The 27206-nt window shown below is 35.8% G+C and overlaps 3 protein-coding genes across 4 annotated transcripts in view; all 3 read left to right on the forward strand.

The window, feature by feature from the left end:
* LOC136819916 (laminin subunit alpha-4-like) overlaps positions 1–989 on the forward strand; it is a 31496-nt gene extending 30507 nt beyond the window's left edge. The window contains exon 9 of one of the 2 annotated variants that reach the window (XM_067076156.1): positions 285–989. In XM_067076156.1, the coding sequence (XP_066932257.1) occupies positions 285–409 (125 nt within the window). In that variant the 3' untranslated portion in view covers positions 410–989. The remainder of the gene's footprint in view (positions 1–284) is intronic. The other variant, XM_067076157.1, reaches the window with a different exon arrangement.
* A 5814-nt stretch (positions 990–6803) lies between these two features.
* On the forward strand, positions 6804–21682 carry LOC136819920 (uncharacterized). The gene is made up of 6 exons (XM_067076162.1): positions 6804–6959; positions 8009–8295; positions 9729–9990; positions 12555–13456; positions 13892–15125; positions 16420–21682. Exons 2-6 carry the CDS (start codon positions 8074–8076, stop codon positions 21585–21587), a joined length of 7788 nt encoding a protein of 2595 aa, XP_066932263.1. The 5' UTR covers positions 6804–6959; positions 8009–8073; the 3' UTR covers positions 21588–21682.
* Positions 21683–21880: 198 nt separating this feature from the next.
* LOC136819933 (micronuclear linker histone polyprotein-like) lies at positions 21881–24145 on the forward strand (the record flags this gene model as incomplete). Its single annotated transcript, XM_067076174.1, has 2 exons — positions 21881–23561; positions 23628–24145. Coding segments are annotated over 2 exons (2199 nt in total), but the record flags the coding sequence as incomplete, so codon positions are not given.
* Between the last annotated feature and the right edge of the window lie 3061 nt (positions 24146–27206).

Genomic DNA, 27206 nt, shown 5'->3' on the forward strand with positions numbered 1-27206 from the left:
TATAATCAGAGGCGTTTTTGCGCCCATTTGTATTTCGGCGCCCCCCCCCCTCAAAATCGTCCGCTCGGTATACATTCACTCACCATCTGGAAAAGGCTATCACTGTGTCTCACTTACATTCTACCGATTGGTAGTGTGAAGGTTTCTATCACAGACTTGCACCACAATAGACTGTGTTCGATTTCCAAGCACTTCCAGGCAGGGTGTTAGGGAAATATGGTGATAGACTCTCTACCTTAACTCCTATTTTCCAATTCAATTTTTAAAAATACTTTTTTCCATAGGAACTGAAGACACATCAAAACGCGGTTTATCAGGTTGTATACACAATATGAAACATAACGATAAAGATCTTAACTTGGTATTGACTGCACAACAATCAAACGTTCAGTATGGGTGCAGTTCGTAATATTGGAGATGTGATAGGAGAATGAAGCCCTTGGTTTATTTTATGTGATATTTATTTTCCTTTTACTTGCCACCTTAGTAGTAAGGTCCGATTAATGTAAAAATCTTGCAAATTTGGAACAAAGCACCAAATTTGGACCAAACATGTCTAATACCCTATAAGTCGTCTGCGACCGCAGTCGGAGGCGTCCCGAAGGCCCCTCTTTCGATAGCTGTCTACCCAAAGGTAGGAGAGGGCGTCACTCTTTTTCCCTGAATTGCTCCACTTACCCTCGATCCTTCTCTAATTGGTGAGCATCAAGTACCATTTTGGGAATCTTTGGTATGACCCGGCTGGGGGTTGAACCCACAACCTTGCGCCGGATGCTCGACCACTGCACTACGGTCGCTATGGATTGATTTTTAAGAGGAGCTGCCCAGAAGAGTTTCAAAGGTAGCCTTTATTTATTGATCCATCTATTGAAAACATAAATACCAAGGCCCATTTTTTATGGAAATTCCAAACTCATTTTAGGCAAAACCCAATTATGAATCTGAAAGCTCTCCAAAATCTATGGAAGACTTTTAAGCGAATATGGTCGATTTATATACTGAACGGGAGTTATTCGATGTAGAAGCGTCAAATTTTTGAAAGGCTAAACAAGGGCTACCCTTATTTTTTTACTTGGCAGTCCTTATAATACCGAGTTTATGTATTTGCGACGAACACGGTAAGGTTCTAATTTGAGTAGATCCTGACCAGCTGAGGACGACGGTAAATCAGCACTTTTACCGTCCTCGATTTTGCGGGGCGGAATTGCGGGTTTTTCCAAATCGCTTCAGTCACTCTACCGTCCTCAAAAGTGCAAATACATAAACTCGCTAATATCAATCCATAGGGTGTCGGGCGATTCCAGATTTTGTCCGTAAAATGGAAGGCGGATGACACGGAATTTCCAAGGGTAAAATTATTTTGAAAAATCTGGAATTTCCTTAAAACATTTTCTTAAAAATGAAGAAAAAATACGGAATTTCCGAGACATTCTCAAAAAATCCAGTAATTTCTAAGCATATTTTTTACAGAAAAAGGTGTCGTCCGTAGGGGGTATACAGAAAATTTCTGGAATGGCCCAAATAGGCATGGCTGGTTTAAATTTGCACGTTTTTTATGAAATTTGTTATCAGTCGGGCCTATACAATAGATTAGATAAATTAGCAAATCACATTTAAGAGCAGGATATCTATTATATTTGAAATCCTACTCTTTCTTATAAAAAAAACAACTAATTTGGCTGAGAACCCAGCTGTTCTTATGTTTTTAAAACTTCCAGGCTAAAATCCTTTTATTCTTGATTAAAATTGTGCTCGTTTTGTTTGCTAAGGGCTTAAGTTACCCTGAGTTTTCAAAGAATATATTAACCTCTGAAGACCAATAATAGAAATTTTATCGCGTATGTGTCAATCTAATCACTGTAGAAAGAATCAAAGATGAAGAGCAAATATTACCTTATTAATGTCTAGCAGACTGTTTCAGTATGCATTTTACTATTTACGAATTCCCCAGAAACCTCCAAGTGTAATTGAAGTGAGTTTCTTTCGAAAGAAATCTTTTACATGATCCCCAAATGCATAACAATAATTACTAAACTATTAATTATGAATAGAATCTCGATTCGTCGGCACAGCGCCCGGGGGGTACTAGGTTTGCGAGGTGACGGGTATGTCCGAGCCGAAAAACGAAAATCGACCCTTTGAGAGACAACATTTTGGTGATTTTGGGACCCAAAATTCTTGGAAATCGTGACCCTTTGAGAGAGAAAGTTTTGATTTTTGGCTTAAGTATCTTAAGTATGCCTTCAATATAATAAAATATAATTTCGCGTTTTCGCGAGAGGAGGTGCATAAAATTTTTTTTTGAGAAGGTATTTCTCACGGGTTAGAACTTATTCTTTCCTTGTGAGAGAATAATTTAAAACTTTTTTTTTTAACAATTCTATATTTTTAACACAAAGCATAAATTTTTAACTTGATATTTTTTTAACACAAACAAAATTTTAATTTTATCTGCAATATTTTTATACACTATTTTTTTAGTTATATTAATTATTAATCACAATGATATGAATTCTAAATTAATAATTGTTTTTCGCTCATTTTCGTAAAAAAAAACGAAAAAACTGGTTATGATGTCCTAATTGATTACGTCATAAAAACTACAAATAGAATTTCTCCAGGATGGCTCATTCAATTTCCTGGACCAAAGATGTTTATCACCAAAGTCGATCTTTTGCAAAAAATTTCTAGGAAAGATACAAAAATATGAACACAGATTTGAAATCAACAAGGTTTAAATTTTCAAAATTGTCTCATGTCATGATGATTTTAAAAGCAGTAGAAAAGATCTTAACTTTTTTCACCTTTATTTTTCTTCTTCATTTTTCAATTTTTCAAAAATGTTTTATCCCTTAGATCATTCTCCTTTGGGAACATCTTTCCAACGGTGTATAACTTTCTAACATATCATGATGATTTGGTGCTGAGAAAATGTCAAAAAACTAAAGTATCCCATGAACATATACCCACATACTTTTGAGACATACTTTATTTTTTTCCGCCGTCATCAAAATGTTTATAAAAGAATTATTTTTTCAGATAAGGGAGCGGTCATTAAGTATAGCATATACCGGGGTGGAAGGGATTTGGGTAGGGCATGAATTTTTTTCCCTCTTTTGGGTAAGGTATGAAAAAAACTTGAGGGGTTTGGGTAGGGTACGAAAATATCTTGAGCTGAATCTTATTTCAACAAAAATTTCAATTTTGTCAATTCTTTATTCTTGCAAACCCTGAAATCTGAGAAATTTTAAAGTGCCATAAAGCTGACATCTGGTAAGGGTAGGGTACGAAAATTTTCTTCCAATTTTTGGTAGGGTATGAAAATAGATATCCGATAGCAAAATATCTCTTCTGTAGCAGCGAGCATAAAGAAAATAGTTATTTGATCAAATATCTATATATTAATAGTATAACGCGTATGTCATTTTGTTTTCTGTTTTCTGTCTGTGTGTCACTTTCGATTTCGCAAGCAATGTTTTGTTCTTTTAAAAGATGACTTTTGCTTCTTGCTCCACAAATGTGTTAAATCAGATTCGCGCCGTTTTATAAAGACTTTGTTTTGATTGATAGATTAGACTTTTTCTTTTTTTTATTTCTTTTCTTTTGTTTTATATTTTCGAATGTAATTAACGACCTATTTGATTTGAGACATTCGAATTCTTTTCAAAACAAAAGAAAATCTTTTAAACAGAATCTGTTAAAGAAAAGAACAAATATAAAATAAAACATAAGAATCACAAGACAAGTTTGTTAGAACAACAGCAACATTAAAAATACATTCAAAAGGCGGTAAAAACTAGAGTTCTTTCTTCGTAAAAAGGGACCTTTAAACATCTATGTCGATAATTATTTTGCTGTAAATCTAAGTCATTGTTGAATTTGAAAAGTTATCAAAGTTATGACGAAGTTATTTTATAAAAAAAAAGCACCATAAAATTGCTGCCTTCCGGGGGGACTATGGTTGCGAGCTGACTTTCGGCCCTGCCTCTTGGACCCTTAGCAGAATAAAGAGGAGAAGAAACAAGGGATATTGTGTGTGAATTTTAATTCACTTTTTGGGACTAATTTCACCAAATTTCTATCTTTCTGGGGGCAAAAAGTTAAAATTTTCCTGTTTTTCCGATTCTTAGTGGGACTGAAGTTTGATTTTCCGATTTTTCAAACTGCCATGTTTCAAAAAGGCACCTTTAAGGCCGGCATATACCAATACCCTTCCTTCTCTTGCCTAAGCACCCCCCGGGCTGCCTTTTTTCGACGAATCGTGTGTCATGTCTATTATTTCACTCCGCTTATCTTGACATCAAAATTTTCCTAAACATCAAGAAATACGGCAAATATAACGCGAGCGAAGCGAGAAAAAAAATCTAATTGCAGAGCCGTCTCGGACGTCGCTGGTCGCCGGTATGGTGTAATTTGGGAATGGCGCCCTTTCTGCTTTCTGATCATTTTTGCCACAAAAATATTTTTCAAAATATGGTTAAAAGATACGTCACCCGGGAGGGATAGAGTCAAACTTTGAAGAGAATTCTTCCCTTTAATTTTGATTTCATCGTGTTTAAGGGGTGTTTAAGCCACCTTCCCAACATCCAAAGGACTTTAAATGCGTTCAGCAAACAGCTAAACCGGCGTGCGACGCCGGGTACCGGCTAGTTTATTTAAATGTCACATATACAAAAGCAGATAAAAAGAAAGTTCTTTTTAACCTAACAAAAGAGAAAGGAAATTCGAACGTTTTGTAATTAAGATTCGCAAAAATGCGACTAAATATTTCCTTAAAAATGAAGGTTATTATTGACATATACTACCAAGTATCGCAAGTAGCTGTCGCTAAGAATGTCCCGCTTCCTATCGAAATAACCCTAAGTAAGCAAAATTACGCATGTGTAGATTTTAAATTCTTTTTATCGATAAAATTTAAGTTGGAGGAAGAAAGCTTGGTTTCAACTTAACTTTTGAGATGACATGGGATAGACGGTCGCTCACATCTCAAAAAGAGAAGTTATCGCCCACATGTTATCACAATGAAAACGCCAAAAATTCTGAAATTTATTTGATTCTTATAAAGTAGACACTTATAATAAAGATAAATATGCTCATCTTTTTCGCCATCCTTTGTTTACTTTCTAATAACTAATTACCGAAAGATGTATAGACTGGAGTCGTTTATAATGCATGTAATACTAATAAAACCAATACTAATAATAATAATACGGGATTTAGTTTGTATAAACGACTGGAAGAATCCGGTGTTCCAGCCTTATAGATACAGGGGCTAGCTACGCAGAAACTTGCGTAGCGAGAAAACAATTTATCAAGCAACAACAAACTTTCAAAACGAAATCAACTCAAATGAAAAACTTTCAATACACAAATCCACACTTATTTTTTTTCTCAAGAATCATTTTGAGCAGGAAAAAATTATAATTGCAATATTGACACTTTTCTTTTGTTTGGAGTTAGTGCACAAAGGTTTCTAGACGACTAAAATTGTTCCATTCATTACTTTTTGCTTTATTTCTACTATGTATAGATTAGTCGTCTAGCTTGCTAGACTAAAAGATGTATTGCCCTCAATCAAGAGTTATTGATTTGATTCTTATAAAGAAAATGCTTATAATAAGAATAAATATGCTCATCTTTTTGCCATCCTTTGTTTACTTTGTAAGAACTAATTACAGAAAAGGCAAGTTGCCTTCAATCAAGAGTTATTGATTTGATATTTATAAAGTAGATGCTTATAATAAAAATAAATATGCTTATCTTTTTCGCCATCCTTTGTTTACTTTCTAATAACTAATTACCGAAAGGCATATTGCCTTCAATCAAGAGATATTGATTTGATTCTTATAAAGTAGATGCTTATAATAAAAATAAATATGCTCATCTTTTTCGCCATCCTTTGTTTACTTTGTAAAGGACTAATTACCGAAAGAGATATTGCCTTCAATCAAGAGTTATTGATCTGATTCTTATAAAGTAGATGCTTATAATATGATAACGCAATTTAGATATCAATCTATCAGCCTCTTCCATCTTTAGAAATATATCCTACAAATTTAAGTTTTAGCATGTCGGTTTGTCTTGTAAACAACAAGTTCGTCAGATTTCTCCCCTCTGTAATTTACATACTGCGATTTACGCCAGATTACGAGATCGAATTACTTCAATTTGGTCTAGTATTGCTAAACAAAACTCAAGTACTTTTTGCAAGAACTGAATTTACACGTTTTTTTATAAGAACGTCAAAAAAAATTCAACAAAACCTTCGGATACTTTTTAAAGGTTTTATTTTTATATAAGTGTTCCCATTTCATATCAGGACAGTGTCTGCCTATTGTTAGACTATGCTGATTCAAGCAAAAAAATGTTTTTCTTTTCCTATTTCTGACCAATCTTGCTCCACATTTGTGTCAATCCAATGTGAAAAAGCCTGTGAATTAAAATTGATGAGTAAGCAAACAAAAACTTTTCAGACTTTTTGAGTTTTAACCCTAAAGACGTTCACTATTTTGTGAGTATTTTTGTGTGATTATTTCCCACAAAATAGGTTGTTTTGAACATGAAAGACTTCAAATGTTCTTACAAAGTTTCTTGTTATAAAAGACATGTGTCAAGGCTTTCAAATCAAAATAGACAGACGTAACTGGTAATAGTTTAAACAGACCAATCAAAAGACATTTTATAAAAGAATCAGTGGAGTGAATTAAAGTGAAAGTAATCTTATTTTCAGTGTAGTGTACGGGAGGTTTTTCCACGAATGTTTTGGAAAATATCTATAAAGCACGTTCAGACGTTCTGAAGGCAGAAGAGAAATTTTACTGATGAAGTAAGGCGTGTAAAATGAAAATAGTAAAGAGAATATAAAACCAAAATGTTGTTTTGATTACGAAATGTAACATTTTTTAACGGACATTTGAAAACACCAAAACAGTGCAGTGGATCGTATTATCAAAGCTAAGGTAAGTTGATGCTCTGTTCTTTATATCTACTTAATTTTTTTTAGCATTCCTACTTTCGATTTTAAAGGGACAGCGGGAGGTAGTTTGTGCACATACATTCCTATTGTTGAACAGGCCCGGTGGAACCACCGTAAAAGTGGGGAGGCTGAAGGCTCAAATGAGATAAAACTCGCTAGGAATTTGAGAAAAAAATCTATCATTTACTCAGAGTTGGGGAGGCTGAAAGTCTCCCTGCTTTCGACGGGCCTGTTGAAACACACCCATAGATTTTTGTTGCAACAAGACCCCCTGCTTGTCCTGCTGTTTGCTTGATTGCTCGATTGTGACTTTTTTTATTGCGTGGTTCCGTGATATCAAACAATTCATTGCGCATGATTAGGACTAATTTTCGATATTTTTGCCTCATAAAAAAATAATAGCGTAGTTTTCGTAAGCGTGATTACGTAACGCAGCAAATAATTTACGAAAGCAGCTAGCGAGGCGACCTTTTTTTCGATGTGTTCTGAGAGTATATTTCAGCTAGAAATTTTGATCTGTTCTGATTAGATCTTCAAAATTGTTCTGACGAGACAGGGGTATGATCAAGAGAAAATTGATGCAATCTTGTTGCCTAGTAACCCTCGAAATTTTCAGAACACATCTTTCGTGGAGTAGAACCCATATCTCACAAGTTTATCTTGGCAAACTGTTTTTCCTAGATTTTAGAACACATCAAATCATAAAGTAGTGATAAGTTTAGGGAGATAAATAGTGTGATAAAGGTTTCCTAGAAATCAGAACACATCATTTGTATAAAAAATTGAAGGTCATAACATTTGGTTTCCTAGAAGACAACAGATAAGAACACATATTTCTAAAAAATCTCTCCGTCGGCTGCTTCTGTGTTTGGCGTGATGGCGGGTGCCACCTCAATTGTATCACTAAGACCTTTCCAGATTATGTTACTTAATTTTCAAATGTTTTCAAAAATTTGAGAGAGAAGTTAGTATTTGGTCTAGACTACCCCACGTCGCATCTGTCATCTTGATTTCCTACATTAATATCTTCAGAAAACCAAGAAATCGCCATCATAACAATCAACCAAAAAAAGAGGGGAATTCCCCTATTCAACACAATGGATCATCTAGAGGTGATTATCAACACATGCAGTCCTGACGAAAATGCAACCTTGAAATTCGACAAAGATAATCAATACGTCATTGTATGCGTACCACATACCAATCATGAACATTCGATTGAAATTAAGAATGAATTCCTGGGATGGAAAGTTCGACTTTCACATCGTAGAACTGGTTATGGAAAACCATATTTACTTCACTTGGAAAATACTAAACAGGTACTTAAAGGTTTTATTTGTACATAAGTGTTCCCGTTTTATATCAGACACATATTTCATATCAGGACAGTGTCTTTCTATTGCTATATTATGCTGATATAATCAAAAAATCATATTTACTTAACTTGGAAAATACTAAACAGGTACACGTTTTTTTATAAGAACAAACTATATAATAACATAAGAGGCTTCGGTGACCGAAATGTTAAGAACAAGTTAAGAACATTTTAAGACTTTGCCGACTCTAACAACAGCCAGTTTCTTAGAAAAATGGGTAAAAATGCTCAAAAAATAGTGAAAATAAGAATATGTTAAGAAAATTTTCAGGATTCTAACTCAAAAAGTTAAGAACATCCGAAGGCTTCAAAAATTTTGGGTTCTCTTATATAAAAAAAACGTGTACTTAAACTCATATTGTAGAGTTTATGGTCAAAAATTAAAAAGATGTCATTTTCTCTTTACTCGCCTAATTTCGAAATTCTATTTGGTTTGTTTGGTCTTCTGATTACTATTTCTATGAATTAGACCTTAATTAGTGTTAATTACAAAAAAAGCTGTTAATAGCTAACTGTTAATAGCTATGAAACTAGGGGTAGCTAGGGTTGCGAGTTGATGGGGGGGTTGCCGCCCTACTTTCGATCCGCGGACCCTTACCGGGACTAAACAGGAGAAAACAAAGGAAAATTTTGTGAATTTTACGACCCCACCCTCGACTCCATGGCTTATCTAACCCCCTTACGCTATTGATGATTCTGATGGACGCGTTGACGGGGGATATAAACGATTCCTCCAATTATACGGTACTGGCCTCTTTAAGTCGCAGAATCGTTTATCGGCCCTGGTTCGCGAGGGTGTTACGACCCTTATTGGTACAAATTTGACCAATTTTGACCAAATTTCGTAAAAAGTTGAAAATTTTCCTATTTCTCCGACCCTTAGTGGGACTGAAATTAGATTTTCTGATTTTTCCGACCCTTAGCGTGACTTTGGAAATCCAAAAAGGTACCCTTAAGGGCAGCACATGCCGTACTCTCCATTTGCCTAAGTACCCCCCCCCCCCCCCTTGGATTGAAGCAAGGGCAAACATTGGAAGCTGACAAAATTATGACTTGTACCGGGTGTCCCAGAAAAAAAATCCCCTCTTTCTCTTTTCTCCAGTTCTGCCTCTTAAAGAATCAGTATTTTTTTTTGCATTGGCAAGAGGAAGGATAAACTTAAACTTTGAGGGGTCATTTGTTAAATTTGGTCAACTAGATCAAAAGTTATGGCCTAGATGCTAAAACATTACTATTCAAAAAAGTTTAAAAAAGGCGAAAAACGAGGGTATTAAATTTATTGTATGACAAAGACACCAATATTTTTTTATTCGGGGGCTATTATTCCTGTACACCTTAAATTAAAAACTCACTCACCCACGGATCTCTCTTTTATAGAGAGATAGAATCAAGATCTCAATGGTGGTCCAATCAGATGATTTATCAATACGAACAAATCTATTGGAAAGCACATTTACCAGTTTAACAAAATTCACACTGACTGCACCAAATATCACAACATACAAATCGCAAATTGATAAAACACAAGATGGGGTCAATCTAGATTTGGTTTCGACAGGAACTTTAAGAATATCAGCACATCCATTGGCCGTCAGAAATGTTTCATTGACTGTGTTATCACTTTCTGAAGATGAAAAAGGTGAATAGATTTTAATGCACCCCCCCGCTCCCCTGTGTCACAGATCCACTTGGACCCCAGCCCCACTGGAAAATCTGGCAAAAATGTCGTCCACGGTAGTAAAATACCCTGGAATTTTAGCCCCGCTGGGAAATTGACATATATTTCATCCCCACTTGAAATTAAATGTTTAAACATTGCAATCCAAAGCCATGTCCGCTGGATATTTTTACCTTTGAACAATAATTTTTATCCCCACTGAGGAAATAAATACACCTCTGTATACATAGCCCGGTCAGATTCGCCCCGGTCGTTAACCCGGTGTAAATATCGAATGAAGAACAATGGAAATCACAACCCGGGCAAAAAAGGAGAACTTTATCAAAACCTCCGACGAGATCTGATTTCTCTAAAGTGCTAAATAGCGCAAACCCAGACTTTTGACTTTGCCTGGTATTAAAAAAATGCCGATTTTCTTGACCCAGTGACTGAAATCTGGATATTTTCCATTTCAAAGTCACCCCGGTGAACTTTTAAGACCCCCGGGTTACTAAGACAGGGTGTATAAATCTATCGGGACTGTGAGACAGTACCGTGAAAAGCACAAGTCAAAATCATATATTGACGCTGTGCCGATGAATCGAGATTCTATTCACCGCGCAATCAACGAAGACAAAAGTAACCATGACGACCATCCAAGATCTTGGATGAAGTTCAAAGTTGATATTTTTATTCCCGTCGTTGAAAACACAACTAAAAATTATCATCAATGTTTTTTAAAAAGAGTCAGTGATAGAGAATCATAACATAAAAGTCTGTCTATTATTTCGATTCAATTAAAAGTGACATTTCCAAAATTAATAGTTTAGTAATTACTGTTATACATTTGGGGATCATGTAGAAGATTTCGTTCGAAAGAAACTCACTTCGATCAACGGATTAGAATAGGTGGATTAAGAACTCATAGAAAACACTCCTCGTTAGGTTATCAAACTTTTTTACGAGTTTGCTAGCAATTAAAACTTGATAAGTTGTAAAAAAGTTGTAAAAAATCATTACTTTCAACATTTTCATTGGTCATTACGTATCACGTGGTACATTTTAAATAAGAAAATGCACTTTTTTAGCCCTTTCTATCCAATGCAGAAATTAGCCAAATAATTTGAAATTTATTTTCCTAATTCTAAATACAGTCTTCTTTCACCAGTATGCAACCCATTCGTGACCCATCGATAGTTTCTTAGTTATAGACCATACGTTAATTTTCACTTATCTGAAGATTGCCATTGACAAAAGATTAAAAATTTACATTAAAACTGGTCTAGCGTTTGTTGATGCTAAAACTTAAGTGCAGGATTTAAAATATTTGCAAAATCATCAAAATTGATCGAATCATAGGACAAATTCGTTTTCGAAACTGTATAAATTGGAAAATTGTTCTTATAAAAACAATGAAAAAACTAAACGAGGAGTGCGCAGAGTCATTTACAGATTTTTCTTGTAACAATGAGAAGACAATGGATCTCTCTTGGGAGCAACGAGAGAAGTTAATCCACCTATTCTAATCCGTTGCTTCGATTACGCTTGGAGGTTTCTGGGGAATTCGTAAATAGTAAACTGCATACTGATACAGTTTGCTCGACATTAATAAGCTAATATTTGCTCTTCATCTTTGATTCTCTCTACAGTGATTAGATTGACACATGCGCGATAAAATTTCTATTATTGGTCTTCAGAGGTTAATATATTCTTTGAAAAATTAACCTCTGATACTCAGGGGTGTTCTAATACAGAGAATATAACTGTTTAAAAATCCCTGTTTCAAGAGCACAATAATAAGCTCTAATTAGGGAGATTTGGGGTATCTAGGATCCTGGTGAAAATACCCCTGTATCACAGTCCTCGGGGTGGGGCCAACTCGAGAAACCGGTTAAAAACATGGCACTGAAGTCTCCAAGCCTACATTATCATCCCTTACTAGATATTACACTGAAATATGGATTACTATTACTTACTACCTATTATCATAGTTTAAGCTATTGAAAATAGCATTTGAAAGTACGCTTTCATTTCATTTCATTAGTTCACTCTCCAGTCTTCCAGAGTCTCGCCTTAATTTTTTTCTCGCCAGAGAGACTCGTATTCTAGCAGGAGGTTATAAACTGTGGATTGTAACATTTGCTGTTATCATTCCCTCTTGGTATTAGTACTTCACGTATATCGGCGTTTTGGTATAGTGGTTCGATTCCCACTCACAACGGTTCACTTGGCAAGTGAACAAACCTTCGCCCAGGTCAACCCATGCCATGTGAGGGGAATTAGGTAGTCAGTCAAGGTGCTGACGGGATGCTTACTCAAACTATCTATAGTTGCGAGAATGGGCTCCCAGAGCCTCCTGTAACTCAACCATAATAGATATATCTTCGGTCGTTTTCAGTACCACTGACGGAAGTTGGGAACATTAACTCATTGAGATTGACATTAATCTTTGCAGTGTCCAAGATTCAATTGGAAATTGGAAGTTTGTTGAATTTATAACATCTTTTTCAATAATTTCAAGTTGCTTTTGTTTTTTGTTTTTTTAGAATCAATTTCAACTTGTTCCAATGACATTTTCATCGACGCTGGTGCTTTAGTGAAATGCAATTTCATTGAAACCAACATCTTCAACACTGCTGGTCATGTCTTTATCAATGGCACCTTAACAACTGGTTACTTTGGAGAAGAGTTGAATGTAAAAATCAAATCAAGTGATCTTCACATTGGCATCGATGCAATTGTTGGTCACAACTCAGTTGAAAATCAATCTAAAAGATCAATCAATGACCATAAACATTGGTTAAAAACAAAAGTTTTAAATCTTGATATTCATGATGGTGGCTTAACAAATTTCGGATCCCTAATAGCTACAGATTGTATCAAATTAAATGCAAATGGATTGTCGCTTTGCTCAGACTCTAAACGTGATACTGCACATCGCGGATTAGATGGTTTTATTGGTATCAAGAAAGATCAAGGGTTCATTGATAATGCGATTAAACCGAAGAAAAAGGGAACCTCGTCGTTCAATGATGATCGAATGATTCAAGCTGTTCATAACTCTAATTGCCAGAATTTTCTCTCCATTGTCCAAGAAGGTGTAGATCCTAACATCTTGGTCGACGGGAGACGAGTCTCTGACGAGGTCAAAATTCAACAAAAAAATGTTGGTTTCTCAGATCAAGAAAATTTGGAAATCATACGTACTGGACTACATTTAAATGATTGGAAACATGGTATGATCAAAGCACCAATTATTGAATGCACAGTTACTGGTGATATCGAGGACTGTTCACAGATTCAAGGAAGTGATATACGTTTCAATGTTGGTGGTTGTGTCATCATTACTATACCTTGGACATGGATTTCTAAAGATATCAGTGGCCAAATCAGGGGAGATTTAATTTTCAATGATAATGCTATTATTGGTTGTTTCAAAGATCTTCAGGTAGGTGACTAAATTACTTATAATTAAGTTTTTTTGGTGAACATATAAGCGAGTCAAATACTTTTAGGTTCTCAAATAAACTTTACCTTCGGCTCTGGAAATTTCATATCACAATGAATTCTCTATATAACTCGACTATATTTTATCTTTCCTTAAAACATTCGAGCTGTGATGAATCCATTATTTGCTTTTCATCCCTTAAGTGCCTGACCCCTTATATAAGTCAAAATGCTTGGTCATGTTGAAGACAAAAATAAGAATTATACATGCCATGATTAATGGCGGTAGGAAATGATAACTATTTTGAGTTTTTATAGATAATAACAGAGTTTTTAGTCTAAATCGCAGACCTCTATAGATATAAACAGAACAGAAGAACAGAAGACACATGATTTTCCTCAATTTTATGGAAAATGGATCTATTTATATTTTCAGGTTCTTGGTAATGTTGTGATCTCCAACACATCCACTTTGTACATCCAAAGAGGGGGTCGTTTATACAGCGCAAAAACATTAGTGAACAGCAATGAAATCATATGCGAAGGAGATCTTCAATTAGATGTTGTTAACATGAAGCAAACCGATGAAGGATTGATTATCAACAAAGGTGATTTGCTGGTAAATGTACGTGAACAACAAGAGCAAACCGATGAAGAATTAATTATCAACAAAGGTGATTTGCTGAAAGGTGATTGGTTCGGCAATATCCTGGTACACAATCATTTTTTTCTTCAACTTCAGAAGAAAGTTGTTGTTGATGCTCACATTATATGCAAAGAATGTACTGTTCAGTTCTTTGGGGAAGAATCTCAATTGGAGATCAACGGAACATGGATTGCAGACGTTGGTGTTTTGAATCTTGAAGCCGATGAACATGCTAGTGATGGTGAAATTCCAAATCTAGTTCTGGTTGGTCAGCTCTTTGCCAAGGGTATTGAAGGAATGACAGCTTCCATTGAAACAGAACCTGGTGCACTTTGCCTTCTGACAGAAAGTCTAGATCCAGCTGTGAATGAAATCAATATCGATGTCAAATGGTTGAAGATAAAATCTGATTCTGTGATAAGCTGTACTGGAGCTCCAGAGAATTACAAGATGTCAAACACTGTGAATGTCAATTGCCAAGAGGAGTTGTCCATTTTTGGTGAACTTCGAATCGCTGGTATAAATCACTCAAACATCCATACACAATCATTGAAGAACTCTGGCCAAGTCCTTATTGAAAACGATGCTTTGAATACAGACAGGAAGACGAAGACAAAACCATTGATGCTCAAGATCAAATGTGAACAACAGATCACCAACACAGGTTTAATCAAATGTCAGGGAAGCATCAATATTGAATGTGACAATATTCTGAATAAAAATGGTATCATTGATGCTACACCAGATCTTATGCTAAAGTTGTTAACCTTGGATACCACAGCTCTGGAGGGCACGCTACTTGTTGATGGTCGCCTTAACGTTGAGTCGGCATCTGAGGACAAACTGTTTTTCAGCGCAATAGGAGGTAGCACAAGAAGCAAACAGAATGAAGAAGACTTTAACAACAATATAGATCCAGAAAGTGACAGCAAATCAAGAAGAAAACATTTTGCAATTACAAACGGTGATATCAGTGATGGAGTGTATTGGCTACCACAAATGTTCTTTGTTTCATGTCCCAAAGGTATGTATGTTCCATTTTTATTGAAATAAACCTGTGACAATCCCTGTCTCAATCCCGGTGAAATTTCTTAAGCAAGTAAAATGAGGAGCTAATATGATAAGAGGAAGTCTTATTTCAGCAATAGAAAGTCTCTTTTCGGCAATAGAAGTCTTTTTTTCGGCAATAGAAAGTCTCTTTTCGGCAATAGAAAGTCTCTTTTCGGCAATAGAAAGTCTCTTTTCGGCAATAGAAAGTCTCTTTTCGGCAATAGAAAGTCTCATTTCGGCAATAAAAAGTCTCTTTTCGGCAATAGAAGTCTTTTTTCGGCAATAGAAAATATCTTTTCGGCAATAGAAAGTCTCTTTTCAGCAATAGAAAGTCTCATTTCGGCAATAGAAAATATCTTTTCTAATTTGTTCAAATTTAATCATTTTGTGTTCTGGAACAATTCTTTTGGCCAATATCGGTTGCTATAGGACACATTGATCAAAAAATCGAAATATATGACAGAGGAGTGTTTGTGACCTGTTTTAAATCTACTACACATTGTACCTCCAGCATCATTATGAAAATATTAGCTATTATATAGCTAACGATTAGTTTGAGATTCAATCTTCCATTTTTCTTAATAGCTAGACAAAGTATAATTCAGCCTGTATTCTTTCAAGTCTAAATTCTTAAAAGTTAAGATCAACGACATTTGAAGGCAAACCTTAATTCAAACTTATACCACCAGAATGACTTAAGGGCCTTTCAAGGAATTCCCGTTAAGAAATTCGAGGGATACTTCTTTGAGCATAGATAATAGTTCTATTTATACTGAGACGATTAATTTGTCTGAGACGAGCAATTTAGAAAATGAACATTATGGAGGAGAGTACCTTGCATTCATGGTACTTTCCATTCATGTTTCAATAAATTTAATAGGATCTCCTCCACAGATCACATTTTACAAACTACTTGTCTCAGACGATTTTTCCGTCTCAGTATATAAATGGAACTAATAATATTTTCAAGTTTTCAACCGGTACTAATAGACCTTTTCATGAATTATATGACATCACTTGCCTCGTTTTGAAATTATTGCGATTGTGATTTACTCCCAGCGGATTTTATTACAACTACTTCCTATTCATAAAAAAATCATTTAATGACTCAAGGGATATGATCATGGAAATCACTATGGAAATTGTTTGAATACGAGACAAGTGGTTCGTGACGTAATTTATGAAAAGGTCTATTGATTTAGGTAAATGCCAGTCAAATTTATAACAATTAAAGTTAAGTACATACTGAAGTTATACCTTACTTTTAGGTCACTTTGCACTTTGTACAAGTATGCAACGAACTCGTCCCACTCATGACCAGGATTCTGATGTAGAAGTTTGTTTATTTGAAATATATGATCACCTCCAAGTCAACAAACCATCTTTATTTGGTAAAATCATCATTGAAATGCATCAAAGTGCGGTTCAAGAAAAGAACACCTCAACTATCCAGATCAATGACATAACCAGAGCTGACAGTTTAATGGTGTCTTCTAATCAGAATGAAGAATCTCTAAAACCCACTCTTCATTTTGACGGTTCAAGTGACGAAGTTACCATCAAAGCGGTTTTCATCGACAAATCAATCCAAGAAGTACATTACAATATGCAGGGAGTCCTTAAATGTGATGAAATGTTTCTCTATTGCGATTTAGCAATCATTGAATCAAATGTTGAATGTGTTGAGCTGATTGATGGGACATCCATTGAAGTGCGTGGAAAATTGAAATGTGGAACTCCTGATGAAAGTTCTGTTGATAGCGAGGGTGCCAAGATCTATGCAAAGCAATCGTTTATGCTCGATGGTAATTTCCAATGTTATGGAAGAGTGATGGTAGAAGCTGAGGAGATATTTGACCAGAAGAACACTGGACGAATTGAAATACTTGACTATCTGGAGCTAACAACTAGCGAAAATGGATCCATTCTTCTGGAAGGCTTAATAGTTGGGACAAAAGAAACTAGCAAAGATACGTCATTAGACATTGCAGCTAAAACCATTAAGATATCTGGTAACATCGCTGATTTGAGTTCTTTAAAATTATCCAGTGAAAATGATTTGATACTTGCAAAGGAAAGTCGCATCCAATCTTGTCAATCTGTAGACATAAATGGTGAATGGATCACTGTAGCTGGTTATATTGCTGATTTCCAAACCATTCAAATGACACCTTGGGGTCTACTGAATTCAGGAAGAATTGAATCTACCTTACCAGATTCTACGGTGAACTGTTCATCTCACCTGGCTCTGGTGAATAGTGGTAGTTGTCAAAGTGAGGTTGGCATGTTAGAAGCACCATTCCTCCTCAGTCTTCCAGGTAAAGAAATTAACAACGTCAATGAGATTAATAATTGTCAACTGGTTGGACGCTCAAGCATTCAATTGGAGAGTATAACTTGTTTTCTTGGTGGCTCTGCATTGAAATCAGAACGGCTTATCAAGAACCACTCTGTATTGCTCTTCAAATTTCTATCATTCGTCTCATCTACTCCTGACTCTAAAAGCCTGGAAGCATGGACAAAAGCAGCTGACTCATTGAGACAAATACAATCTGATTACAAAGATCGAAACAATCGTGAAGATGGTCTGTTTGCACTGTTAAAGAGTCTCTTAACTGGATCATCCAATACATCTATTGATCTACGACTTGCTGAGATGTATAATATGGTCAATATCTTTGTTGGTGATATTCTTCAAAATGGAATCGAGTCTTTTGATGTACCAAGACTAGTTTTCATCATCACCAGTGAAAGTGAGAGATACACCAGGGTCAATATTTTGAAGGAGAAGCTGTTAGCCATCCCTGAAAAAGCCAGAAAACTTCGACAAGAAATGAAAAAGCGAGGGATCAAAAGTTATCAATCAATCATGAGTCGATTTGGTTTTAACGAAGTAAAGAGAAGCAATGCAACTGAAGGTATTGCTGAATCTGGAATGTATTCTTTTGGTGAAGGTGCAATGGTTACTGATTACCAGTTTATTGCAATGTTTGATGAGCTGTTCTGTGATGAAGGTTTTGTATCTGCTGGTGATGTGATGGTCAGCTCTAAAGAGATTTTGATGAGCAAAAGACAAAAGAATGTGATTGCCATGCGACTTTTTGCAGACCAGTCTATCAGTGCTGGTGATATTGATGCTGACACCGTCCTAATAAAATCTGGCAATAAAGCAAAGTTAACTGGTAAAGTGAAAGCAAAAGATGCATTGATTGATGCTGAAGGTGATATTGATATGCGTTACAAGAAAAAAGGTAAATGGACCAAAACTGCCAATCATGAGTTCAAGAAGTTATCTATCAAAACTAAAAAGATCAATCAAGCAAATGACTTGCTGGCAACAGAGGGAATCTACCAAGATTTGAAAATTTCAGATCAGTTAAATCTTGCAGTTTCCGATCAAGACATTGTATTGTCACGATGTAACATTGAACAATCTTTCCAGTTGAATCTTCAAGCTAAATCGGTGAAAATCGACAAATCAAACGTGAATTATGCTAAAGGCCTTGCCATCGAATCTGAAAATCAAATGAGTGTGAAAGAATCAAGCATTGGTTCATCTGAAGCTTCAACAGTTTTAAAAACCAAGACCGGAGATATGAGATTAGATTCATCTTCAGTGGAAGCCAAAAAGAACGTTGCAGTAGTGGCTAAGGAAGGTTCAATTCAGATGACTGGTGGATCTGTATCTGGCGACAAAGGTGTCCTGGTGAAAGCGAAAAAGGATGTGAAAATCGATCCTATAGAAACCAAACATGATAGCTCTTCATCAAAGTCAGGTTTCTTTACTTCAAAGGCATCCTCAACTTCGTATTCAACTGTTGAGAAAGCACATATCAAATCTAAAGATGGCAATATTGGTGTCGTTGCCGAAGAAGGAGAAATTAATATGACAGCAACTGAATTAGATGCTGGACAAGATATCAATATGTATGCCAAGAAAGATGTTGTTGTTAGCGATAAAGTGACGACTCGAACTGAAACACATGTTAAAAAAACGTGGTTTACAACACGACGTAGGACAACAACAAAACAAGAATCACACAAATCTCGAATCAAAGCTCGTGGTAATCTTTTTGTCAAATCTGACAAAGGCAGTATCATAGGAATTGGTACTGATTACAAAGTTGGAGGAGATATGTATTTACATGCTGCTGAAGATGTGACTTTGAGAGATCGTATCCTGAATAGTTCTAAAGAATCAAGCTCAAGCGGGATATCGCTTTCTCTTGATAAAGGATTGTCATTTGGTTCTGAGGAAACTAGATCGACCAGACAAACCTTGGCAGAAAACCGAGCAGACATCAATGGAAATCTAATCGTTTCTGCTAAAAATTTCAATGTTCAAAATGCAATGGGAATTGATGCTGAGAATATGTCCATTGATGCCCAGAATGTCAATTTTGAAGGTGCAGATTTGCACAATACAAGTTACATGAACAAATGGTCTTTTGGCATCAATTTGAATCAACTGGATTTAACAGGAGGAGAAAGTCGTTCAAAGGAAAAGAATGTTGTCAACCAGAATATTAATATCCGTGGTAAAACCCATTTAGAAAATGTTGAAAACGTCAACCTTATAGCCAGTAATTTAAACACTACCGACATCTCTGGTCAAGTGAAGAATCTGAATGTAATTTCAAAACAAAGTGAAATCGACGCGCAATCAAGCTCGTTTAATTTTGGATGTGCAATCGTTGATGGAGTACCTGTACCAAACAAGTTTGGAATGAGCAATACTTCAGATACTGGAAAGTTTGTGGAGCAGACCAGTGGCATCCACTGCAACAATTCTATCAAAGATTTAAAAGTTGATAATCTAAAGTTGAAAGGGTCTTCAATTACCTCTAATGGTGATGTTGGAAACTTCGCCAAGAACATTATTTCAGAGAAGATCAAAAGTTATAGATCACAAACATCGTTTGGTTTTTCGATTGGAGCATCAAAACAAGGCACCGAATTCGGAATGCAGGGTAGTCAACGCTATATGGAGATGGAGCATCAAGGAACAATTGCATCTGCAACTAGGAATGTCGACAATACAATTAAAGCACAAGTCAATACTGACATTGAGAAACATGCAAAGATAACAAAGGAGCATGAATCAGCCATGGGTTTCCGATTAAAAGTTGAAAAAGATGGTGTTGGGGCTGGCATACAGACAAATAAAACAAGTATTGGATTTATGGCATCAAAGAAAGAAGTCGGCATCGATGTAAAACATGGTGATAAAGGTATATCCGTGTCTGGTGGAAAATCAGGTGCTTCTGGTTCCATTCAAGATGGGGATAAAACATTTGGTGGTGGCATTTCAAAGAAAAATGTAAATATGAATATCCAGACAAAAAGTTGTTCACTAAATGCAACGGCTGGCAAGAAAGGAGTCTCTGGCTCAGTTGAGAGTAATGGTATTGCCATAAGTGGTTCAAGTTCAAAAGGATCAAAGTCGTTTTCAGGAAAAGTAGGAGAACTCGAAACAGGATTCACAAGAGAAAAGAACGAAAAGACAGGCAAAAAGATGACTCATGGATCAGCAAAGTACAAAGACATTGGAGTATCAGGGAGTACCTCAAAAGGTCATAAAGCAATCAACTTTCAAGCAAAAGATTTAAAAACTGGTGTTTCTTCAACCAAGGATAAAGAAACAGGTCAAAGAACTACATCAGCTAACTTCAACAAGGGTGATTTTGGAATTAATGCTTCGAATTCTAAAGATTCGAAATCCTTTGCAGTAGAGAAGGGTGACTTAAAAGCTGGTATGTCTTCAAAGAAGGACAATAAAACAGGTCAAAGAACTACATCAGCAAACATCAACAAGGGCGATTTGGCAATCACTGCTTCAAACTCCAAAGATTCGAAATCATTAAACGTGCAAAAAGGTGATTTCAAAACTGGTGTTTCTTCAAAAAAGGACAAAGAAACAGGTCAAAGAACTACATCAGCAAACATCAACAAGGGCGATTTGGCAATCACTGCTTCAAACTCCAAAGATTCGAAATCCTTAGATGTGCAGAAAGGTGATTTCAAAACTGGTGTTTCTTCAAAAAAGGACAAAGAAACAGGTCAAAGAACTACATCAGCAAACATCAACAAGGGCGATTTGGCAATCACTGCTTCAAACTCCAAAGATTCGAAATCCTTAGATGTGCAGAAAGGTGATTTCAAAACTGGTGTTTCTTCAAACAAGGACAAAGAAACAGGTCAGAGAACTACTTCAGCAAACATCAACAAAGGCGATTTGGCAATCACTGCTTCAAACTCCAAAGATTCGAAATCATTAAACGTGCAAAAAGGTGATTTCAAAACTGGTGTTTCTTCGAACAAGGACAAAGAAACAGGTCAAAGAAAGAACTACTTCAGCAAACATCAACAAAGGCGATTTGGCAATCACTGCTTCAAACTCCAAAGATTCGAAATCATTGGACGTGCAGAAAGGTGATTTCAAAACTGGTGTTTCTTCAAACAAGGACAAAGAAACAGGTCAGAGAACTACTTCAGCAAACATCAACAAAGGCGATTTGGCAATCACTGCTTCAAACTCCAAAGATTCGAAATCATTAAACGTGCAAAAAGGTGATTTCAAAACTGGTGTTTCTTCGAACAAGGACAAAGAAACAGGTCAGAGAACTACTTCAGCAAACATCAACAAAGGCGATTTGGCAATCACTGCTTCAAACTCCAAAGATTCGAAATCATTAGACGTGCAGAAAGGTGATTTCAAAACTGGTGTTTCTTCAAACAAGGACAAAGAAACAGGTCAGAGAAACTACTTCAGCAAACATCAACAAAGGCGATTTGGCAATCACTGCTTCAAACTCCAAAGATTCGAAATCATTAGACGTGCAGAAAGGTGATTTCAAAACTGGTGTTTCTTCAAACAAGGACAAAGAAACAGGTCAGAGAACTACTTCAGCAAACATCAATAAAGGCGATTTGGGAATCACTGCTTCAAACTCCAAAGACTCGAAATCCTTAGACGTGCAAAAAGGTGATTTCAAAACTGGTGTTTCTTCAAAAAAGGACAAAGAAACAGGTCATAGAACTACATCAGCAAACATCAACAAAGGCGATTTGGCAATCACTGCCTCAAACTCCAAAGATTCGAAATCCTTAGATGTGCAGAAAGGTGATTTCAAAACTGGTGTTTCTTCAAACAAGGACAAAGAAACAGGTCAGAGAACTACTTCAGCAAACATCAACAAAGGCGATTTGGCAATCACTGCTTCAAACTCCAAAGATTCGAAATCATTAGACGTGCAGAAAGGTGATTTCAAAACTGGTGTTTCTTCAAACAAGGACAAAGAAACAGGTCAGAGAACTACTTCAGCAAACATCAACAAAGGCGATTTGGCAATCACTGCTTCAAACTCCAAAGATTCGAAATCATTAGATGTGCAGAAAGGTGATTTCAAAACTGGTGTTTCTTCAAAAAAGGACAAAGAAACAGGTCAAAGAACTACATCAGCAAACATCAACAAGGGCGATTTGGCAATCACTGCTTCAAACTCCAAAGATTCGAAATCCTTAGATGTGCAGAAAGGTGATTTCAAAAACTGGTGTTTCTCGAAAAAGGACAAAGAAACAGGTCAGAGAACTACTTCAGCAAACATCAACAAAGGCGATTTGGCAATCACTGCTTCAAACTCCAAAGATTCGAAATCATTAGACGTGCAGAAAGGTGATTTCAAAACTGGTGTTTCTTCAAACAAGGACAAAGAAACAGGTCAAAGAACTACTTCAGCAAATATCAACAAAGGCGATTTGTCAATCACTGCTTCAGACTCCAAAGATTTGAAATCCTTAGACGTGAAAAAAAAGGATTTCAAAAGTGGTGTTTCTTCAAACAAGGACAAAGAAACAGGTCAAAGAACTACTTCTGCAAGCATCAATAAAGGCGATATGATAATCACTGCTTCAAACTCCAAAGACTCGAGATCATTAGACGTGCAGAAAGGTGATTTCAAAACTGGTGTTTCTTCAAAAAAGGACAAAGAAACAGGTCAAAGAACTACTTCAGCCAGCATCAATAAAGGCGATTTGGCAATCACTGCTTCAAACTCCAAAGATTCGAAATCATTAAACGTGGAAAAAGGCGATTTTAAAACTGGTGTTTCTTCAAACAAGGACAAGGAAACAGGTCAAAGAACTACTTCAGCAAACATCAACAAAGCCGATTTGGCAATCACTGCTTCAGACTCCAAAGATTTGAAATCCTTAGACGTGAAAAAAGGTGATTTCAAAAGTGGTGTTTCTTCAAACAAGGACAAAGAAACAGGTCAAAGAACTACAACAGGAAACATCAACAAAGGGGATTTGGCAATCACTGCTTCAAACTCCAAAGACTCGAAATCCTTAGACGTGGAAAAAGGTGATTTCAAAGCTGGTGTTTTTTCAAACAAGGACAAAGAAACAGGTCAGAGAACTACTTCAGCAAACATCAACTAAGGCGATTTGGCAATCACTGCTTCAAACTCCAAAGATTCGAAATCATTAAACGTGGAAAAAGGCGATTTTAAAACTGGTGTTTCTTCAAACAAGGACAAAGAAACAGGTCAAAGAACTACTTCAGCAAACATCAACAAAGACGATTTGGCAATCACTGCTTCAAACTTCAAAGATTTGAAATCCTTAGACGTGAAAAAAGGTGATTTTAAAAGTGGTGTTTCTTCAAACAAGAACAAAGAAACAGGTCAGAGAACTACTTCAGCAAACATCAACAAAGGCGATTTGGCAATCACTGCTTCAAACTCCAAAGATTCGAAATCCTTAGATGTGCAGAAAGGTGATTTCAAAACTGGTGTTTCTTCAAACAAGGACAAAGAAACAGGTCAGAGAACTACTTCAGCAAACATCAACAAAGGCGATATGGCAATCACTGCTTCAAACTCCAAAGATTCGAAATCATTAAACGTGGGAAAAGGCGATTTTAAAACTGGTGTTTCTTCAAACAAGGACAAAGAAACAGGTCAAAGAACTACTTCAGCAAACATCAACTAAGGCGATTTGGCAATCACTGCTTCAAATTCAAATCCTTAAACGGTGCATATAGACGATTCACAACTGGTTTAGCTTTGATGAATGATACAGAAAGAGATTACAAATTGTCTTTTTCCATCGTAATTTATAGTTTTTCCCCGGGGCAGTGGGTTTACCAACTGACGGTATGTGCGGTGAAAAAATTGGCTTTTAGAATCGCAGCCTTACAGTGCACAAAGAAATCGGTGAAATTCATACCCTTACAGTGCATTTTTCAAATTTTAAACTCTTTTAGAGCAAAAAAATCAAGATTTTCAAGCAAAAATTTGCAATTTTTCCTTAGATTTGCTGAAATTTCCACCCATACAGTGCATTCATCAAAAGTCCACCCTTACAGTACATTTCTGATATTTTGAAAAACATACCCTGCCGCACATACCCTTCGGTCAATTTGCCTGACTGCCCCCCCCCCCGGGAGTTTTTCTAAGAACACTTAGGTTTTGAACTATCAGCCAATGTAACGAAATGACAGTTTTTTTTATAACCGTAAAGATATTTATTTTGAAGTTTACCAGTCGATTCATGATGTATTTCTTAATTTTCTTTTGAGGTATTGAAATCTTCATAAAAGTTTTCGTTGTATTTTTGCTCTGCTTTTTTTAGACCTTTTTGTTTGATCCATAAAACTTTCTAGTTGATAATTGAGTTAGTTAATTCAATTTTCAAGTGTTTTTTACAGGTTCTTGGTTATATAATCTTAGTATAAATTGTCCGGAGGGGACCCATGGCTCTAGTATTACAATGTATTCTTTATCTTTATTAAATTCTCTAAGTTTGCTTCTAGATTTTACCTTCTCTGAAGAACTTCTTAAGCACGTTTAGCAAACTAGTAATTATCATTTTCAGTATTCTAAACTCTATACTTGTAATGTAATTTAACCCTTTAAGTGCTAATGTCGGGTATTTCGGACATGGGCTATATAGAAAGGTGAAGCCCTCCTGTTAGAAATCGTCATTCTTGATCTAAGTCGTAGGAATTTGATTGGGCTTCATGGTCAAGCAAAAAAAAATCAAAAGTGAATCTTTACAGCGAGATTTTAAGCCAAAAAGTCGAAAAAATTCTATAATTTGACAAAAATCCACTCTTTTGAAATTTTGACCTTTTTCGGTCAGCGAGTGATCGAAGAACCTCCAAACTTGGCCCTGCTTTACTTGATTCTGTCCTCTAGCGAATTAATTTGAAGTTTTACTACGGGGCACCTTTCATTCATTCATTGTTTTAATAGACGATATCGGCTTAACGTGAAAACTCAGATTTGATCCCCGAATATTGCCCACAATGCTTTGTGCGGGAAAAATTTCACCGTGAACTTTTTTCCGCGCAAAGCATTGTGGGCAATATTCGGGGATCAAATCTGAGTTTTCACGTTAAGCCGATATCGTCTATTCCCCCAACATACACCCTTAACCGCCGCCCAACCCGGCCTTCCGAAGTCGCCAAAGGCGTCCAAAAGAAAGAAGAGACTTTTAAAGTTTGAACTGGCGATTTTCTTAAAAAAGGACCGTGGCACTTAAAGGGTTAAACTACTAAAAACTAATCATGATAGACTTTGTGTTTACATACTATTAAGTAAGGATAATTTTCGACTTCAATGTCAAACTGTGACAACCCTGGAAATTTTCAGATTTGAAACTGCATTTTTCAGGGTTCTCTTTCATAATTCTTATTTTGGGTTACAAATTTTGTTACAAAACTAGACTTTTGATAAAAATGCATAAACGACTGTAAAGTTTTTTTAATCTCTTTGTACTGTTATATTGATCAGTTTATAATTACACGTTTTTCATATATAAAAACAATTTTATAAAAACCAGCCTCAGATTCAGGCCCTCAGAACAAAAGCTCCATTATTTAAAACAATAGGAATCTAGCCCTTCAAACCCGAAAGACGTACATATTTGTCAAAAATTTGCCAATATACCAAGTCCCAGACTTTAGGTTATAACTGGATTTAAAAGGGCATAAACCGAATGCTTCTAGTATGAAAATATCTTTTAAATGGTACCAAAACAATTGTAAAACTCTCAAGGTACAAGTTTTTATGCCAATTTGAAATTTTGGATTTCAAAATAAAAGCTGGAAATTTTTCAAAAAATGTTGCGCACTGGAAAGGTTAAGAACAATCTCAGACTCAACCTAAATTTACTGGTTCTTATAAAAAAACAAGCATGTATTTGTGTATTCAGTTTTTACCCTTTTTAAAAATTTTGTAATATTTTTTAGATTTTACATTTTACATATTTTTTAAATATTTTCCGATTTACGAAACGTAGTTTAAAGAAAAATCTAACTCGAAGCTTCTAGAGTTCAGTTTATTCTACCCTTTGTCAAAATTTTGTATCCCCATCTTTGCGGCTCTTGTTTACCAAAAGGATCGTCTCCCAAAATTGATATACTTTCCGTTTTCAATGTTTTAAACGCGTACGTTGAAGAAAAACTCCAAATTCATATAAAAAGTTTCCACATTTAAAGTCACGTGGAAGAAAATCTCCAAATTCACAACTAAAAGTTTTCCATGTTTTCAACGCACAGGAAAGAAAATCTCCAAGTTCAAGACAAACTTTAACTTCATATGTGAGGTGATTTCCAATTGTTTACATCCATATTCAACGGGATAAACATTCTTCAGCTTTTAAAAGTTTGGAAATTAGCCACAACAGAATTTCCCCCACAAAGAGTTTTCATTAACTGTCACTAACCAGTTAAGTTATTGTTGTAGAAAAATCACCAAGAGAAATTCACAAACTTTTTGATGTTGCAAGTTGCAAGTATCTCCTATAGGCACTGCTATAGGCGGTCACTAGTAACCCCCACCGGGAATTGCTTATCAATAGGTTTAAACATAATAGACAACTTTCACAAAAGATGTTTATCAATAGCAGAGATTTCAAATAAAAGAATGTTTAAAACACAGCTGATTGGCTTAGGTTTCGAAACTCTCTATTGTTTCATTAAAACCTCAGTGCGCATGCGATTTATCCGGAGAATAATATCAGTGCTCATATCCCGAGTAGGAGTTTT

The sequence above is a fragment of the Clytia hemisphaerica genome, unplaced genomic scaffold, assembly GCF_902728285.1.
Source record: "Clytia hemisphaerica strain Z4C2 unplaced genomic scaffold, Clytia hemisphaerica genome assembly, whole genome shotgun sequence".
Classification (NCBI taxonomy): Eukaryota; Metazoa; Cnidaria; class Hydrozoa; order Leptothecata; family Clytiidae; genus Clytia; species Clytia hemisphaerica.